The sequence below is a fragment of the Scatophagus argus genome, chromosome 12 (genome assembly GCF_020382885.2).
Source record: "Scatophagus argus isolate fScaArg1 chromosome 12, fScaArg1.pri, whole genome shotgun sequence".
In the NCBI taxonomy this organism is placed as follows: domain Eukaryota; kingdom Metazoa; phylum Chordata; class Actinopteri; family Scatophagidae; genus Scatophagus; species Scatophagus argus.
In genome coordinates, this window is record NC_058504.1 from 19,881,150 (window position 1) to 19,902,337 (window position 21,188).

Here is a 21,188-nt window from a genome sequence, read left to right on the forward strand (position 1 = left end):
CCTTCTTCAACATCAATGGACAAATTAAACGTGTGTGTGTGTGTGTGTGTGTTTGTATCTGTAGGTGAGTGAGGTGGTATACATAATGAACCTCTTGACTCCCTTATTTTCCAGCCCAGTGACTGAATCATGTTGAATCACGTTTCAAGTGAAAAGAAAAGAAAAAAAAATTAACAAAAAGCAAAGGGCATCAAGTCACCTCGACACACACACACACACAAACACACGCACCAACCGTGACACACGTTTGTATGTGGAACAAAAGCCAATCAGACTAAAATTCAGTATCTCCAACATATGAACAGAATATATTTGGAAATGTAAAAACCCTGCCATGTTCCCCAGTTCCAAGCTCTACCCGGAGGTCAAAGGTCAATGCCACATATGACAGATGGCCTTTATAAGATTAAAGATTTTTGTCATCATAGCTGCACCATTTCAGGGTTGGCAATGCTGCTCTGTTGGTCAAATATCTCAGTAATTTCAAACAGACTGGCGTGAAGTATACTTACACACATGGTTCCCAGAAGGTGATTCTTACTGACTGACTTTGGTGATCCCCACACCTTCCCTATATTGCCATCATGAAACTGACAGTTGGTTCAATGTGAAATGTGTATGTATAATAACTTTTGGATGAAGTACTATACAATCCCCTGCAGACATTAATGGAGTCCATGAACTCTGGCGATTCTTTGACTCGATCTGATCAGTAGTTTGGTTTTCTTCACAGTGAAGATTAGAGCATCAGATACCCATTAGTGTGGCTGTAGACTCTTATTCTTGTTAGCTTATTTTGAGAATTTGTTTCTTCAGAGTGCCTTCTGGTCTGGTAAAGTGCCATATAAATGTGTTAATCTGAATTAGTAATTCTTCAGCATCCCCATTTTATCCCTGAGTATTCACCACTTATATAGAGTAACTTTAACCCCAAAAGACAAACCTAAATAAGGCTATGAAAATATAGTACATTTTGTTTTGTGATTTTAATTTCAGTTTTTGTGTCATCTTTGGGTCAATACAGTGAAACTTGTGATTTATTATTGTGATTAAACAATGTTGTTTTAAAATGAAAATCACGTAAACCAGCTTACAACGGTTGTTTCTTTGTTCTCTTTGACCATTTTGTATGACTTTACCTGTGTGTTTAGACAGAGTGAATTAAAGAAAAACTAAAGCATGAGGATGTATGATAAGGTTGTAAACATTCCAAATTTCATTGCCATGATTTGAAGGCTGAAGGACACTGTAAGTTGAAACTCAGAATTTGTGCTGTTTGCTATCATTTCTCGTACTAGCATTGCCTGTCCTTTTCCCCTGTATTATCCAATAACAGTCAGAATAATCCTAAGATTGAAACTGACAAATGCCTCATTGCAGCCTGTTGGAATGTTGTTTACAATTCTAACAGCAAACTGCCTTTTTCGCTGTTGTTAGCATAAATTTGCATCCCTATGGATGTGTTACTGAGGTTATTTTGAGGACATTTGTCCAAAAAAAAAAAAAAAGCACCATCACATGAAAGGGAATTGTGTTAATATTTTCAGGTTTATTTCTTTGTAAGTACAAACTGTGTCTTGGGAAAATACTACCACTGTTCTGTGTGTAAGTGCTGAAAGACAATTTCTGAATTTGATTTTTTTTTTTAATAGGGTGTTTTGTCTTTCAATGTCTCTTGGACTTCGACGAGATAATATTGAGAAGTATTATTTTTTAGTTTTAATTTGAGTGGAGAGAAAGTGTTCAGGACCAACATCTGGTCATCTGCATCACTGACAGGTGAAGCAAAGCTCCCAGCACCTCGATGCCTCCACCTTTCTACAAAAACAACTGTGCCCTGAGCCCAAGTACCAAGAATTGGTTTGGGAATGCAAACCCAGACTATGAATGCTAAAACTGGCATCATGCATCTTTTAAATGTTACAGTGAATGACGCCTGAGCTCTAACTTTTAAATAAATGAACTCTCCCTCACAAACAGCCCAAAACAACACTGGGATATTCTGTTCTTGGGGTTGCTTGTCTCTTACTCGCTGTCTCCCACCATCTCTCTGTTGTGTTTTCTGTTTAAGTTCCAAAGTCATGTTAATGGGAAGTGTGTGTGTGTGTGTGTGTGTGTGTGTCTTTGGAGAACAGAGCCAATTTCACAATGAATTAGGAGGTGAGTCTCTAACTAGGTCATGAGACCTTATTGCATGCGCTAAAACACACGCACACACACGTACAATACACAATGTGCTGAATTAAGAAAGAGCAAGAGATAGATGGAAAAGGAGGAAGAGAGAGAGGGAGGGAGAGAAAGAAATGGAAGTATTGAGAGAAAAAGAGTGAGAGGCAGATAGGGAGAAAGAGAGGGATAAAAAGAAGGAAAGGGGGAGAGAGAGAGAGGGGTGAGAGACAGGCAGTAACAGATGCAGATGGAGCAAGACAAAGAATGTTTTAATGTGTCCTGTGTCCTAAAGAGAGGGAGAGGGAGAGGGAGAGAGAGAGAAAATGCTTGTACGTGTGTGTGTGTGTGTGTGTGTGTGTGCGTGTGTGTGTGTGTGCACAAATCTGTTAGGCAGGGCAAGTAATGTTGCATTAGGCTTAACATTATTCCAATGAGGTTACAAATATTTTGCACCACGGCAAATCCCCTCTCTTTGTCTGTCTGTCTGTCTGTCTCTAACACACAGACACAAATACACCTCTTAGCAGAGAAATCCTCAGCAGTGTTAAATTTAGCTGGAATGCTGTGTACTTTGCTAACACACATTTTACTTTGAAATGCCTCTGAAATATGGATGAGACTTTTTTGAAAAATGGCTAAGGGTGATAAGGGAGTGAGGAAAAGAAAAGGAAACAGAGAGAGAGAGAGAGAGAGAGAGAGAGAGAAAGAGGCTGCGTTCGTGATGAAGAACTGGTTGAGACACAGTATGCAGAAGAACAAGATTAGAAAATGATGTCACCTACAGAAAGTCTTGAAACCTGACTGCTAACTGGATTAGCTCAGAGATTTAGCATAGAACAGAAAGAGAGGATAAAACTCAGAATGACTGACAAATTTTAGAACTTTCACAATTGCTTACAAGGTCAGTGAAAAGACTTAAACAGGGTTGAACAGATGCTAATTCGCTTTAGGTGGCATGAACTGAGACAATGACAAGTCAGTCAGATCAGAGGGCTCCAATTAGTCCTTAAAAAATCTCGCAAGTAGCAAGTAGATACAGCTAATAAGTTAAGCATAGCATGAATGTCAGAATTTACACTTTGCATTGACATATGCTTTTCTCATCTGGATTACAAGACATGTCACATTTAAATAAATAGGGTCATAGAAAGTGGTACAATCAGTTCTTAGGCAAAGAGCTGCCAGGCCATCATTTGATGAGCTGGTTGGGTTAAAAACTGGGCCATACACCAGTCAGCCTCTGACAAACTGACACAACGTGGCCACCACATACTGACACCTGTATGATAGATGCCAGTCATTCACTTCATAGCCGCAGGTGTAGCAGTAGCTGTTAATGTTGTTGATGTATCAAAGTCAGATCTGACAGCATTTTATAAAAAAAAAAAAAAAAAATTGCATGCCGTACATCATTTTGAAGTGGATCTGTTTCACATCGACATGACTTGGCAACTTTCTGAAAGAAGTACAGAATACAAACGCATCGTGTGCTTTTGATCCAGGTGGGTGTCCCAAAACTCCTCGATATCAAATTTGAACTGCCTATCAAATCAAAACACAAGACATGCTTTCAGTTGTCATCCTCCATTTGGTCTTATTTTTCTAAGTGCATTTTGGTCCTATATCACACACACACACTTAAAGAAAAGAGCACAAACACAGCATCAGATACATCGTAATACTCGACTCCTCCTCATGTTGTGTGAGCAGGATAGCAGACAACAGACACAAACACTCACCCACACACACATCCTCTCTCTCTCGCTAACACACACACACACACACACACAGCTGTGGGGTGGTAGGTAGCAGATTGCTCCTGAAGGCAGCTCAGGGCTGATGGAGCTCTTCACTGTGGGACATGATGGATATAAAAACAAGATTAGAGAGTTCAGTCTGTCTGTTTCTCTCTCCACGCCTGTCTGTCTGCACAGAATTCCTTTAATAAAAAAGGTCTTTAGCTTTCTCCAAGAATCTATTGTTGGATCATCAGAACAAGATTAATTCCTTGGATAGTGATGGAAATCAGAGTTGAAATGCAATGCAAATCAGATCAATTGCAATTAGTATTATTAACCCTATATTTTCAGTTATTTATTTTTATTCCTGTCCAAAAATTAAATTAACAGTTTCTTTCAGAGAGGGTCTTTTGGTTTTTATTTTTTACACTAATTTTAAGTAGATTTTTATAGTCTATTTCTCCCTCCAGCTTAACTTTGAAACTTGAGACAATACTAGAAGAGTCAGCAGCTATGCTAGCAGCTCTGCTTAGGCACAGCTTTGAGCTAAACGCCAAGATCAGAGTGCAAACATGCTCACAGTGGCAATGCTATCCTGCTGACGCTAAGCTTGGATAATGTTTACAATGTTCACCCCCTTAGTTTAGCATACGAGCATGGCAACATTGACTAATTAGCACTAAACATTATGTACAGCTGAGGCTGATGGGAATGTTTGCAACCCCATTCGGTCTGTGGTCGATTTCTTTTTTCATTTTGCTGTGAACTGAACGATCTCCTGTATGGTAAAAATCCTAATAATAAGTGTAAACCACTGTGAAGATATGGAGTGGGACTCCATCTGGTATCTTGTATCTTCTTATCTTATCTTGACATGTACTGTGTTTGTTATCACTGCCATAAATGCTGTCTCTTCTGCATAACCCAAAAGGTAAATATAACCCAACCAAAAAATTAATTTATGACAGCAGCTTCGGTTTAGTTTGAGCTCAGGTGTCCTAATGTGTCCTAAGTGTTGCACTTTGGTCATGTGGTAACAACTGGTCATATACGGAATGCACTATTTTGAAGAACCAGATTCTAATTTCCTTCATTTCCTTTTTCTAACTTTTCACTGAGCTGTCAAGTCCTTTGATGTTTCTTTCTGGTTGTAATGCTTTTCTGTAATTTCCATTTGTTGTCTTCTCTCTGGTCCACCCCACATCCCTCTTTCTCTGCTCCTGCATTGACCCCGAGTTTTCCCTGCTCTGACCTGATCAGATCTGTTCTACCCAGAGGACTGTGTTATGCGTTTCATTTGTGTGTGCGTGTATGCCGTTTCCCCAAGTATCTGTGTGTGTTTTGCTGTGTGATGTATCGTGCTTCCCCTAAGGCTCCAGCTGTAATACAACATGACTCTGTACTCTGTGATCACTGGACAGATCACACAGCATTACTAACAACTGCATGTTAATTAATACAAACATTCGCGTACAAACATGGAGGCAGAGCCAATCAAAAACCACACAGCCATAAACAGAAACATAATGTCGTAGAAGAATGAATTATCATATTAATAGTGGTTAGAAATGTATTTTAGAAGGGCTAGGCAAAATAGACAAGGTTTCAAAGAGATTGCGCTGTGAGCCATGTGGTATCTCTCCGTAAAGTGTCCGGTTTTCTCAACACTTCTTGGTCAGATTGCAAAGATGGGCATCATTAATAAGTTATGGTGATAATGGAAAGAGTGGCAGCAATGACTACTATGGATGTAGGATTCTTAGTGGCAAACATCTGCTGGGGTCTTATGAATTCTTGTATTTAGCTTGACAAAAGTTGAATAAACATTTGTGTTCAGTCTAGTATATATGTCCCAGTTAATATTCTGGCTTCCACCTTCCTCTTCCGTGAGTCATATCTGTATACTAAAGCCCTCATGCACTGGGAATGAGTATTTCTGACAATGGCAACTTCAAGTAATGACATCGAAAAAAAGAAGCCTGCAGTGGACAGTATGCCATTAAACTCGATTCTCTTCAACAGTTGTGACCTTGGAACACTGACATGAATGGGCTGAATGCAACACAGAAACTGCAGCAATTTCATATGTTTGAAAACAAAATTATATGCCATTTACACTTCTTTGAAAGATGCTCACATTCCAGGCATCAGGGCTTTAAAAATGAATACCTGCTGCTACCAGGTTTACCTCGTGTTTTGTAATTTGTCATGTCATATCACGTTGGGTCTCTGTTTTCAAGACAGAAAAAAAAAATAATCTGGGTTGTATTATTTTTGTGCACTAGAAAATTAAGTATTGACAACATCAGACCAACACATCACCCAACACTATGTTTTATTTATTCATTTATATGCTTTTTAAGTTAAACTAGTTTAATGTATGTAAGATTTCAAAGGAATCAAAAGCATGCCTTGTCACCTCAAGTTTAGAAACAGACTGGGACACAATATCATAATGCTGAGCTCCAAAAGAAAAACAATGACAGCCAAAGAAAAGGACTCTTCTTCCAACCTGATATGAAAAATGCGACTGACTGAGTGTGGTTATTCACTTGAGCCATTCCACAGCTTGAGGTACTGTTCATCGTATTTTTGATGTTTTGGTTTGGTTCGTGTTGTTTCACCCTGAAATGCTCTGGTAGCACAAGTCGCATCATTTAACTACCTTACCTCCATGTCTCCATGAGCTCCACGCCAGAGCTCTGCTACAACTGCTGACTGTGTTGAAAAATGGGCTACACTGGTGCTAAACTACCATGAATAAATTCCATTTGTTTTGTGAATACACACATGCACCATTCACATCACACAGTGTCTTTGCCTCATGTCTCCCCTTCAGTACCCACCTAGAGTAAACCATTTGTAAAATAAATAAAGCCTCAGGATGGAGGCTGGGTTGGGTGGTGCGTTTCCTCACAACAGCTGCTGTAATTGTCAGGATTTTGTTTTCAGTGAATTGTTAAGGCATAATTTCTCCACATATTGTTAATGACTATCATAAGAACAGCTACTATTAATGTCTGCACATCAGTTCCTCGTCATCTGGCTATGTTACTCGAACATTGTCTGTTCCCAACTTTTCTAAGCCTTGCACATGTTGAAGTTAGGCGAGACCCAAGAACATCCCAAGAACTGACAGTAGACTGAAGTGCATTGTAAACACAAGAAATTACTCCAGTGACACGAAGTGCAAACTTTCCTCACTTAATTAAAATCTGTAAATTTTACAAAAATGAACAGCTTTGAATGAAGCACTTTAAGAGTGTGACATTTAGAACATAAGTTTTTCCGAAATCTCAGAGCCAGAGTCTTTTTTCAGCATTTCTTTGTGGGCGTAAGTGTATTGTACAGGTATTAACATCATAGCCAGCAGCTGATGCGTAGGATCTGCCTGAGTCTTTACTTTAATCTCCATTTAATGTTGAAAGCACAATGATAAAGCCTGCTGCCAAGAGACACAGACCTAACTACATTATCAAGGACAGAGCTGTTTAGCCAAGGCCTGGCACACACTGACAATGTTTTTAGCTGCTCATTTCACTGACATTTGTAAAGTGTGTTGTCAGAAATACTGAGCTGAAGTTGAAGAAATCATTCTTTCTTCATACTATGTAAGACAGATGCCAAAGTACCGAGACAATGTAAATCTAACACAAATCTGTTTTCCTTTGCAGCTAGTCAGATGTCAAAGATGCACATGCACAGATACACACACAGAGAGTTTATATTCACGCATGCACACAAATCTTGCTGTGGGTCATGAGCACTGGTCTGGAATGACCAGAGAATCAGCCCTAAGCTCAGTGTGTAGAAATGGAGAGAAGAGAGGCAGACAGAAAGCGTCAAATATCTAAATGTGGACAAATATAGAGAGGAAAGGAGGGAGACGCTGAATGAGGAGAGAAGCTAATAGGAGTCAGAGAGATATTCTAGCTAAACAGGACAAGATAAATTGGCGTCATGGCAGTCGGTGTGAGCAGCATCCACACACACACACACACTCACAGATACACACACACACACACACATCTTCGTTCATGCTTGTATTGCTTTGCGGAGTTATTCTATCCCCATATGTTAGTTTGCTTCCCTGTTCCTTTCTGTAACTTATCTGATAATGACCCAAAAGCATCGCAGAAATATAATGAAAGCTGACATGAAACTTAATGATGTGGAGTCATGATGTATAATAAGAAATATGAAACTGATGAATGATATTTTGATATGGATTCATATTGGTCATGATTAGCCTTATAAAACAACACGACTCATAATTAGCAAACCTGACAATTTACCATGCAATGTAAATTGAGACTGATGACGTAATGCATCCCTTTGAACCTATTTGCATATTTTTCTTCCCTTTGAGCATGATATGTTCCCACATATCCCACATTCTGCCTTTAGAAATCTGTTTCTCTTGTCTGTTTTTATCCCGTATGATACGATTCCCTTACTGACTTAAGATATTTGGAATTTTTGTTGTTTTGTGTCTCCTTTGATACACAATACAAGACATAAATGGATCAAACGTCAAAATTAAATTTTGTGTTTAATTTATTCCCACAAGTTACACAATATTTTATCAACTTCTGCCGATAAAACTCTAATCCTATGTGAAAAAGGACTAGAGAGCAGTGGTGGGCAGTTTCCCGTTATGTCTTATTTACCTGCTTTTACTGACAAGCAACAAAAGGATACATTTTCTCAAAGGTAACACTCATATTTCAGTATGTTATTTGAAAAACACAGCACTTAAGTTTTGTAAATCTCTCTGTAACACCCTTTTTTACACATATTTTTCAATATATGTTCCACTGTGATTTGGGACAGTAGAATATAAATTTTAACTTTATATTTTTTAGTACTCATTTCATCCTTGAGGTATTGCTGTCTTTAATAAAAAGCAGTAAAGCTCCATGCAGGAGAGAAAGAAACATATTAGATCACAGTCCTAAACACTAGTGCAATTCAATATGTTCCAAAGTGACCACTCAATATGGGAGCTAACAGGAAGTATTTCTTTTACAGTACACACAGAATACATTCATGGTGAGAAAATGTAGAATAGCTGTGTTTTCCCATGTTATCGCCTTGTACAAAGTAAATGAAGGGGACTGAGGAAATGCAGTCCTGAATAATTCCCAGACAAAAGAAGCAATGTCTGCTCATATTACTTCAACTCAACAAGAGGTTGCTGTACATATGAACAAAAGCACAAAGTGCAAGATGAAAAAGACCCTGGCATATGGAGCACTAAATGCAGAAGGGCATACTCTAAAAGAATGTTGTTCAAGGCGTATCCACTTTCATTCTATGGTGCTTATCATGGCACATCACATTACACCAGGCTAAAAAAAGTCACTCAGTGTGTGTGTTTATATGTGAAGGAGAGAAACGGAGGCCAAATGGTGGCCAAGTGGAAGGGTGCATGTTAAAGTGCATGTGTGCCATACTCAGCGTGCATATTGCACATGGCACAACAACAAAACACAAACAGGAATATGCATACAATCACACACACACACACTCTGAACAGCAAATGGCAGGTGCTGCTGCCAAGTCAAAATCCTCTGAGGCTTGAAAGAACTTATGTTGAATTTGAGAATAAGACAAATACAAATGTACGAAATTGTGAAACTCAGTTGTTTAAGAGTTGCATTGTACATTCATGGTAACTTTAAAAGTGCTGTAGAAATGATGAATGATGCATTGCTGAGTCTGAGCATCTGTCAAAATAATGCATGCTCTCAAATCACTAAGAGATCCATTGCATATTAAAAGCAGACAGAATACATATTCCTGTCATGGTTTAAATCCACTCTGTTCCTTCTGTGGCAGTCAGTTTACCCAAAACCACTGTGAGTGGTTTAATGCACATATACTGTCTGTGTGTGCCTATATATATATATATATCAGATATGTCAGTCCATGATGCAAAATGTCCTACCTGTGACTTTGAGCTGTGTAGTCCGCCGCACCAGTCTGGATCCATACTGTAACTCACAGGTGTAATTTCCCCCGTCACCCTCCTCCACCTCAGGAATCCAGATATGTGTTGTGTTAACTATGATGGAGCTTCTCCATTCAACCCGCTCACACTCCTACAGGAGACACACATTGTTTAATTTACAATGCAACAGTCCACAAAAGACATAGATATGGTTGCTCGGAACTTTTTTTGTGTGTATCGTACCTTATACCAAGTCATCTGCGGTTGCTTGTATGGAGCCAAATAGTCTTCGATATCAGGGCAGTTGATCATTTTGCTATGGGTTATCTCAGCTTTCTCCAGATGACGGATTTTGCTGCTGAAGCATTTGCCCTCGTCACTCTCCTCCACAGTCATCGACATGGACACTTTCATGCAGTATGTCGAGTTCCTGAGCAGATTACAAACACAACATTGGGAAATATGTTTATCTTGTCCTGATACTGAAATAAGAAGACATTGATGACTTGCAGTATGCAAAGTTCCTGGAAAAATGAGATGCAGAAAAAGTTAAAAATCACCAAGAAAATCCCATATTGCAATCATGGACTGTGAACTACTCAGCATCACAAAAATAACACATATATTGCAGTCTGTATTTCCCAGGCAGGTCAACAAGCTCAAAGAAAAGTTGAGTTGACAGCAGAAAAAGGACAGAGTCATTCCTCCATTTGTCCAAAACCGCAACAGTGTAAATGCTGTTTTCATGGTGAAAGTATTGGATAGACTGTTTGTGAGTATTTTGCTGAAATTATAAGCCCACTCACATTTCAGTGTTTCTTTGGCAACACTGAAGGAATTGGCACCCAGAAGAAACGGCTTTCTGTTCAACTTGTGTTACTAATAACATTAACAATCAAGGTTTCAAGGAAGCCATGAGAGTCATCATTAATTGCATTACACACAATAAGGCCTTACAGGCTCATTATTAATGGTGAAAAAAACAGTTTGTGAATTTCAACTTAACAGCTGCTATAAGCTCTGTTTTCACTTGTAGGATAATACTAGTTGTCAGCTGTTACCTCCCATACGTACACTTGACAGAGCAATATCTACCAGAGCTGCTGTGATGTATTATGATGATGAACTTATCACTAGATCATAAATCCTTAGGTCACATGTTATATGACTAATGGGCCAAATTTCAAAAAAATCTGTGTGATACATGGTGTTCCAATCCTACATTATGCTGATGTTAATGATACACTTAGCAAATGTCAATGAAGTTAATAACATAAAGAACAGACTTTATTATTTTGCAAAGTATGAAAAAGATACTTAATGTGTGCCAACAGTCACCAATCGAACTCTCTGGAGCACTCCTCAAACAAACGCAGAGCTGTTGCAGAGTAGCTGATGAAATTAAAAATCTTTTTAACTTTATATTAAAATCTTTTTGGTATATGGTTCCTGACAAATTATCACATGACTGTAGTTCCTGTTAGCTCTACGGAGCATCTTTATTATTTGTTTACAGAGGGTTTACAGAGGGTTCACTCTTACTGCTCTAATTAACTGAGCAGGGAGTTGTTGTTTTTTTTCTGCAAAATCTCAAAAAACTTCCTTCACAGGACTAAACAGCAGACAAAGTTGTGAGTATATTTTGTAGCTAAAGAGCTAAATATTTTCCTCAGGAATTAGTAGAGACCAAAACAGACTTAGAAGGAGATTGAATATTTGCCTTACATTCATTGAGTATCTAGAAAAACGACTCCAATTAAATACTAATTTTGCTCCATGTCTGCAGGATGTGTATGGTAAACTGTTTTTCAACATGTTCGTCATTATAACAGGAGATGATAACATGTCAATGCTTGGCTTACAGATTAATGCTACTTAAATAAATAATGCACAGTAAAATGCTAATTCTGGGACAGATTCTCAGTATTAAGGCCTACTTATTTTTAAAGGTTATCTGTTCTTCTTTGTGCAAGAACAAATAAGCAAATATGTAGTCAGGTAGACTCTACTTTCATATGTTAAATGGGAGTTGTTATATTTAATTGTTGCTATGGTAGAAGGTAGAGTTATGTAGAGTCATGTTAGCAAGATACCTCAATACATCCTGATGTTGTGATGTTACATGTGTGACAGTATGTCCTCGAGACAACTTATCTACTGAAACAACAAGAACAACCTTTGAAATTTGGTATGGAGTGTGTGATGCAATGTGTTTTCAACATCACTGTGGGTTTTGGAGCTGCTCAAGGTGATTGTATCTGTTTGGATGTGTGTGTGTGTGTGTGTGCATGTGGGGGCCTTGCTGTGTATTTCCCAAGTTCACCCTCAGACACAAAAGACCACATTGATCTCTCTCTCTCTCTCTCTCTCCCACCAACGCATGCACACACACACACACACACGACTCACTCATTGTCCCCTAACCACAACCTCTTATTTAAGTGAATCTAAACCACTTATCTCATCAATGCTGCGTGTGTGTGTGTGTTACAGGGGACATAAGGATTTCCTTCGTCAGTGACCTAACCAGACCACTGATCATTGAACTAGAGACGTGGAAAGCCTTTTATCCATCCATTACTCAGTTTCTCTCCTCCTCGTCAGTCCACCTCCAGCCTACAGCATCATGTTTTCTCCTCCAGTGATTCAGTTACGTTCAGCAGTGGTATTCATATCCTATACTGAGGTAAAAGTACAAATACCACACTGTACAAATACTCGGTTACATCTGAAGGTCCTGCATTGAAAATGTTATTCTGGCAAAAATATGTACATATGATTGGGAAAATCTTCCTAAATCATGCTAACTAAAAGTACTTGAGATAAAACACAGTGAGGCTGTTGACATGTGCCCCTCCCTCTAGATCTTCCCTACATTAACAGTTGTGAATTTCATATATTATTGATGGAACAAATGAGAGACAGACCAAGTTAGCAAGAAGTTGGTTAACACGCTGGACCATTTTCCAAGAAAACCAAACACTGTTCAAGGAGTTTGAGGAGAAAAAGAAGACTTCATTTTGGATTTGCATTTATCCTCAAAAAAACTTCAAATGTATATAAAGTTGTTCTGTGATATTTAAGTAGAAAAGAGTTTTCTAACACTGTTTCCACGGCAAATTTAAAAGGTGATGATAAGTCAATGCCATTTTAACGGCAGACCCTCAGGGTACGAAACACTCATTGCAGCCATGGCAGGTCATCTGAAACTAAACCCAGACAATTAGTGCTGTTTTAGCGAACAGTTGAGTCAACACAGAAGTTGAGATATAAAGAGCTCATAGCTAAAATTTGAAACATTTGACTTACGGCTTTCAAAACAATGATTTCTAAATAAAGCAAATTATTCTGTTGATGATTATGATGATTATATAAGATCCATGTATATCATGAATCATGTGGTAAGCTTCCCCATGCACTATCAATACTGAAATATTCTAAATGCTAACAGTTGAGATCCTCCCTTTCATAAGCTTCAACACAAACACACTCATGCATCAAATAAGCAAAATGAACTTCATGTTAACACACTATTTAATCTCGTTACTTTGATGATATTATTCTGTACATTCATATCAGTAATGCACACTGAAATTAGGTTTTTTTAAAAAAGTGGAGAAGTAAAACAGCATTCTCTTGCTTGATGTGTCCTTTGGTATTTCCTCTCTTTTTCACTGCTCTATCAGCCTTTGCTGCCGTAGCTCCCTGTCTGCCTAACACAAAATGGTAAAAGCAGAATCTATGTAAAGAAGAATGCATTATGTATGTCTCACTATAAACACGATGATTCAATTAGATTGCAATGCAAACACTGTGTCAAAAGCATTTAGCGCATGTTGTGCACCTCTTACGGATGCAAATTGTGTGTCTCTGTGTGGGTGTGTGTTCATATTGGGCTCTGTGTGGAATGCATTTAAATGCTTCAGTTAGGAAAGTGGCACTCAAGTAGAAGACACTAGAGTCTTTAATGTGCTACATACCAGACCTGTACATTTAGCTGTACATTGTACTTATATGAAAAATGTTTTTGTAGATAAACTAATGAAACTGCCTCAGTGCTTACATATTACACATATAATCATTTTTCATTGTCATTTTCAAGGTTTTAAGGCAAACAATTAATATTGAAGGAGTACTGGAGGTTGAAGAACATACAGTCACTAAAACTGAATATCCAAGAGATTCATCCTAGCCTGATTATATTCCTCCCACATATACAATAATGTTACAATAATGTTTGTTGCCTTTATTGTGGAATTCTAAGGAATACAAGAAATCTAATAAAAGCAAAAGCAGGTGAGGCAAAATGAAAGATCAGAGTATACCAAAAAATAAAATTGCCTCCTAGACATCATCTGGATGCGGTGAACATCACAAAATTTCCATTATTTGAGGTTTGAACTTTCCTTTAATTGGTTTCTTCCTAGAAGAATTTCACTCATCTTTGGAAATCGGAGTTTCAGATCTATTCATTATTTTCTTCCTCAGCAGATGTATTTTCAGATTTCCTCCCTTATTTTAAACTGCTGTTTCATCTGTGTTGTCATCTGTTTAGATGATATTTGTTAATTTTGCAAAGTAAATGTAACTCATACCTACTCACCACAAGAAGCAAAATCATTTTGATGGCAAGACTTTAGGACGTCACTGCAGCCAGGGTTAGCTGCTTCTCCAGTTCTCTGTCTCCAGTTTTTATGCTAAGCTAAGAGCTACTGGCTGTGGCCTTATACAGTATTTAGAGTACAGATACACCATATTGCCAAAAGTATTCGCTCATTTGCCTTTACATGCATATGAACTTCAGTGACATCCCATTCTTAATCCATAGGGTTTAATATGACATCAGCCAACCCTTTGCAGCTATAGCAGCTTCAACTCTTCTGAGAAGGCTTTCCACAAGGTTTGTGGTGTGTGTGTTTATGGTAATTTTTGACCATTCTTCCAAAAGAGCACTTGTGAGGTCAGACACTGATGTTGGACGAGAAGGCGTGGCTTGCAGTCTTCGCTCTAATTCATTCCAAAGGTGTTCTATCAGGTTGAGGTCAGGACTCTGTGCAGGCCAGTCAAGTTATTCCACACCAAACTCGCTCATCCATGTCTTTATGGACCTTGCTTTGTGCACTGATGGGCAGTCATGCTGGAACAGGAACAAGCCATCCCCAAACTGTTCCCACAAATTTGGGAGCATGGAATTGTCCAAAATCACTTGGCACAATGCAGTCAGACAAGTACCATTCTCCTGGCAACCGCCAAACCCAGACTCATCCATCAGATTTAAGAAGAAGCGTGATTCGTCACTCCAGAGAACGCGTCTCCACTGCTCTAGAGTCCAGTGGTGACGTGCTTTACACCACTGCATCCGATGCTTTGCATTGCACTTGGTGATGTATGGCTTGGATGCAGCTGCTCAGCCATGGAAACCCATTCCATGAAGCTCTCTCCACACTGTTCTTGAGCTAATCTGAAGGCCACATGAAGTTTGGAGGTCTGTAGCGATGGACTCTGCAGAAAGTTGGCGACCTCTGCGCACTATGCGCCTCAGCATCCACTGACCCTGCTCTGTGGTTTTACATGGCCTACCACTTTGTGGCTGAGTTGCTGTTGTTTCACTTTGTTATAATACCACTGACAGTTAACATTTAGTAGTGAGGAAATTTCACTGGACTGGACTTGTTGCACACGTCTCATCTTATCACAGTACCACACTGGAATTCACTGAGCTCTTGAGAGCAGCCCGTTCTTTCACAAATGTTTGTAGAAGCAGTCTGCGTGCCTAGGTGCTTGATTTTATACACCTGTGGCTATGGAAGTGGTTGGAACACCTGAATTAAATTATTTGTATGGGTGAGTGAGTATTTTTGGCAACATAGTCTATGTAAGAGTAAAAAAAGCATATTTTTCTAAATATCAAACTATCACTGCATTTCTGGAAATACAGTTTAAAAAATTAGCTAGTTAATTCCACATCTGTGTTGGATTCCACCCTAGTTGGATCTATAGACTACTAGATATTGAATAAGAATTACATACAAAAAATATTATTAAGAATTCAAGGCAGCCTATAACAAAGTTTGGTGTAACCTTTACTGTATTCACAAAGTTCTCTCTGGCTAAGAGTTGGTCTAAATGGTGAAGTTCCTTGAAAATTCTTGCAATTATGTCTTCTACAAAATTCCATACAAAATGCCGAATCCCACTGAAAGTAACAGCTCTTAAAGGGACTACTAACCCCTTTAGAAAGCTGCTAATGTGAATATCTGTCAGAAGGAAGGAGAAGGACATTTATGTGGCACAGGACTTTACAAAGCAGACAAGAAAATGGCTGCAAGAAACAGAAAAATGAGACAAGCTCTTGAAATGCTGAATAACAGTTAATATAGTGGTACAGATTGGACTGTGCAAGGATAATATTATTGTTCATCTTGAGAGATGATCATAAGAGATGAGTTTGCATTTCATAGCCTCGGGTTATTTCATTCTCATGAGGCGGGCTCACTTTGCAGGTCCACAAAGCAGCATTAACAACACTGGTGTTTATTGTGATCATTTATGAGATTCATGTTACTGGCAATCTAATCTTTTTTCAACAACCCTATACCTGTACCTAGGCTTGCCATTATCAGTAGAAAATAAAGTCTTCCTGTGTAATTGAGAGAAAAGGTAAAAGGAGATCAAAGGATTATTGCACATAAAAAAGTTATTATGTGTCAGTCTGTACAGGTTGCAGAAATATTGTGTCCATTCATCTAACAAATGAGAGGGTACTTCTTCGGACTTTTGAGACTGAAAGCCCTGATCACCAGAGGGCGGTGACAGCTATGCTAGCTGTATTTTGTATGGAATGAACTGTACAGTAATGCATTTTTTATAAACTTGCTATTATTAAACAAAATAGTTAAACAAGTTTGATATCACTCCTGTGTCTATATGGTTAAAATGAAACTACAGCCGATAGCTGGTTAGCTTAGCAAAAAGACTAGAAACAGGTAGAATTGAGACTCTGCCCAAAGGTAACAAAACCTGAAACCAGGTGTTGATCTCTCTCTTGCAATAAAGCAGTTCATGTACTTTTTCCATATGTTTTCCAGTATAAATGCATTAATAACATATATCAGATGCATTTTTATTGAAATGCCCAAACACAACATGTTTGCATGCTATTATTATATTATATTTGTGTCATTCTAGGTTTTCTAGATGTGTGTCCTCTACTGCTCTGCTAACAAACCTGATTTGGCTTATAAATAAATTTGGCCTATCCTGTGAAGATGAATCCTGTCCTCCCAGAAATGAATGGGGTGAAAAAAGATATTTAAAAGGTGAAAGGAAAGATTATTGGATGGCAATCTTTGTCTAATGTGAGAAGGAGACATTCATAACCCTTTTGTTATCAGCAAGCTAAAGTGTAGTACATACAGACAGCTCACTGTGGGTGTGTATATGTGTGTGTGGTCTACTTTGTGAGGCTTGTTATTTTGTCACATGGCTAAGAAAGGGTACAGCTGGTTGCCTTTATTTGCATCGCAAGACAGCTATGAATAAAACAGGAGATCTCACTCCTACTGTTGCGTATATGTGCATGGGTCCCTACTGTATGTGCCTTTATTAACACAAATGAAGAATGTGCTACCATGCTGAAACAGATGTAAGGTGTGAGCAGAAAAGGAAATAAAACAACCTAAAATTACATTATATGTTGTAAAATGGAAATCACAATTTTCAGCTCCCAAATTATTCAACAAATTCCGTGCTACAAATTATACCTACAGTTCTATTAATTGGATTAGTTCCCCCCTGTTAGTCTTCAACTCAATAGCTTATGTTCAAGTTGAAAATACAATTTAAAGCACACAGGCAGGGTAAGTATTTGGGCGAAAATGCTTCATTTTTGTCATCATTACATAGTGATCATAATTTGGTGGGACTGCTGTGCATCTGTTACAGTGCCCAAAATCACTTCCAAAGTGCCCTGAAGCAGGGCAGCATCTCTCCTACATCTCCAGGCGTTCTGTGCTTTGGCTGACCGCTAATATTTCATGTTTGTGAATTGTGTTGTGTTTGCGGTTGAATCAGTGCTCTCCAAAAATCAGAAATTCCAATTACCTATAATGCAAAATGAGGCATAAATGAATCCCCAAATCAACTTGTAATCCACCATATCCTCCCAGTCTATAAATCAAGCACACCCTTCCTGCAATTACCCTCCTATGATCAGGGCAGGCAGCTGGAGGGTGCATTGAATTATGGCGTTAATAGAGGGGGACGTATCCTGGCCAGCAGGCAGCGTGTTTATACCTGGACGGAGCTGCAGATTAATTTGACTATCAATCTAACTAACAGGCAGAGAGGGAGAGAGAGAGATTGCAGGCTCTGCTCCTCCACCTGCTAAGACAGGGACACATGAGCACATGGACACAAATGCTTATAAGCGGGTATGTTTTCGTATTTAGGTTATAATGTAACATTAATGAGGTCTTAAATTCTGCTTGTGCAAAAATTTCCCACTAAATGACAGCAATTAATATTCTTTTTATCAGTGGAATTTTAATGATACTCTACACGAATACAAGGGAGGCACAGCGGTGCTGTGGTTAGCACTGTCACCTCACAGCTTCCTCTCCTCTCCAGCACAGCTATCCTCTCCCACCCTGTTCTCATCTGCAGGCTGGGTGTCTCCTCCTCTCTGTCTCTCCTCTCTGACTTGGGTATTTCCAGCTCTGGACTCAACTGTTCCTGTCAGTGGTACTTGTTGTTGTAAGCTCTCACACAAGCTAATGACTAAACGTTAATGTCTAAAGTGGTAGCTATTAGTGACTGTATTTTCCAGATGTTTTAGCTCACTAAATGGACATCTCACCTTGCTCTTCATGAATATCTTCCTCTCTCAATTCAGGTGGGGCTGTACTTGTTGTAGCCACATCTTCCACTATAATATGTTGCACCAAATGCTTGACCATAGAGTCCGTTGCACCCCTAGTATCAATTTCTCTCTCTATTCTTTTTTCTCGTCTTTGCCGAGCACCAGACTCTTGAAGCACCGGAGGGTTTTATGGTACAACTTCACCTACTTTCAGTGTAAGTGGATGGGAGGAAAAATGTCTAACAATGTCAAAATATCAACAACACTTAAGGTCTATGGTACAATTTAACTGACCTGAATTTTGATTACTGGCCATTTTGAAAGATGTTTGACCTTACAGACCAATCCTTTTTTTAATGACAGAGGGGAAGAAAAATTGTTCTTGATGACTGTGTCAACGAAAAGTAGGACTATACAAAACAATCAGCTTTTATGTGAAGAATAAGTTTATACAAATGTGTATCTTTGACAAATCATTCCAGCACATTATTTAAAGGAAAAGGGCACCTTTGGGCCCTCTCTTGATTCAGGACCAGAGAGATGTGACCCAGTGTTTCCCTGGTTACAACATTTTTTAGATGAAAATGCACTGGAACTAAAAAAAACAAAACACAAACAAACAGAAAAACATTTCAATCCTTATAGTTAGGGGAAAGACACGCATACCATACAGCACACATTCAACCATACCCAGAGTGATACACCTCAACATGTCAACATCCTGATATATCAAAACAGTCCAACCACTCCGTTCAGGTCTGTGTGTGCTGTGTAATGTGTAATGCATGTGCCTCTGTGCATGCATGTTTGTTAGGTGTTGTGTTCGCTGTGTGTGAGTAAAGCTGCAACTCATGCGCTCAAGTCAAGTGTCAGAGCACCATATAAAAGGGAAGATCTGTGCATGAGTGTATGTTCCACCTGAGTGCTAATATTCCTTTATGTGTAAGGTCAGCAACCTCAGCCTGTGAAGCTTAGGTCAATATCTGTCACTACTGATCAGCAACAACCGTACCTGTGCCCCAGTGGACGGTTTAAACCACAAACATCGTGGACTTGAATGATTACCTCAGCTACATATATGAAATCTTTCATTCTTTCTGTTTGCACCAGGAAGTTAAAGTGTGATGTTGAATCAATATGCTCATGTTTGTTTTTTTGTGTTGTTGTTATGCATGTATCATAAAATAATCAAACCTCTTGAAGCCAGTATTGTCAAGTATTCTTGACAGTAACAGAAGTAAGAAGTAACCTGGAGACAATACAAATATTTAGATCAAAAAATAAAACAATAGCAGGCACTGAACTTGTAAGTAACTCATGTAACTATTAACTAAAATGCAGCAGCAAGTCTCACCAAAGTTCACATGCAGCAGCCAGGAACAACATTTACAGGTAACAGGCACTGAATCTGACAAGCCCAGAAGCCCCTAAGCAGTCTCTTCTGTAGTCTTTGGCATTCAGGCTGCAGTTCTACATGTATGGACAATTTTGAATGGCAGTCAGCATGTACGACAGCTGGTATCAACAGCAGCCAACTTGAGTTAGGTTGGGTCAAGTCTGTTGGTTTGTAGTACTGGAGTGAGTAGCAGCAGGAGCATACAGCAGTATACAGTATACAGTATACAGTAAGTAAGTACAGCATACAGTAAGCCCAGAAGGGAAACATGTATCCGTCACAGCCTTATTGGTTAAAGCTAAAATTTAACACACTGCTTGAGTTAGCATGTAATGCTAAGACTATAATGCTTCCATTTATAAGGCCCACAGATATCATGGTAGTATATAAGTCAAGAGCAAGTGTTGTAGTTGAAAGTTACTATATTGCTATTTCCTAAGGGCAGTACACACTTGTGCAGACCTGGTATGTATCGGGCTTGCAGGGTACAAGTACTAAATAATTGCTTATTCATTTTTGTCTACATAATATATGTCACTAAGGTCACTTACTTAATTATCCCCTCCACTCACTGTGTGTTGTATGTATTTGCACATATAACTTAGTAAAGCGCACTAGAGCGATGGAATAACAAAGGCATTATAGCAGACTTTAACAAAAGGTTCTATGTGATGGGGTCTCAAGGTTAAGCAGTTCATGTGTTCTAGCAGTTCATGCAGTATTAACAAACAAATTGCCATTAATTAAATTGTCACAATCTAATTGCCACTTAGTGAATGTGGGGTCTGGAGGCCCCTTGAGGGTATTTGGGTCAGGCATAGTTGCCCACTTGTTGGTAATTGTTAAGTTAGACTTATGACAGAAAATAACAATTTTGCCATGTCTGAAAGATGACTGATGTCCAACTACTTGTATTTATCTTTAATTTGTCTTTATAGTTCCTGCAGGCTGTAGATGAATGAGTATTTTAAAAACACACAGCATGGAGTTTAGCTTGAGTTATGCCACAGTCTGGAGTCACCTAGCCAAGGTGACTACTACATTTGTGCGTGCATTATTTGTTAGTACTAC

General features: G+C 38.8%; 1 protein-coding gene across 4 annotated transcripts in view; it reads right to left on the reverse strand.

Moving 5' to 3' along the window:
• The window catches only part of il1rapl2 (interleukin 1 receptor accessory protein-like 2), a 311,687-nt gene that overhangs the window by 90,032 nt on the left and 200,467 nt on the right, over positions 1 to 21,188 (reverse strand). For all 4 annotated transcript variants that reach the window (XM_046406986.1, XM_046406983.1, XM_046406985.1 and 1 more), the window contains exons 5-6: positions 10,105 to 10,291; positions 9,859 to 10,012 (exon numbers count right to left, since the gene is read on the reverse strand). In XM_046406986.1, coding sequence (XP_046262942.1) covers positions 9,859 to 10,012; positions 10,105 to 10,291 — 341 coding nt within the window. The remainder of the gene's footprint in view (positions 1 to 9,858; positions 10,013 to 10,104; positions 10,292 to 21,188) is intronic.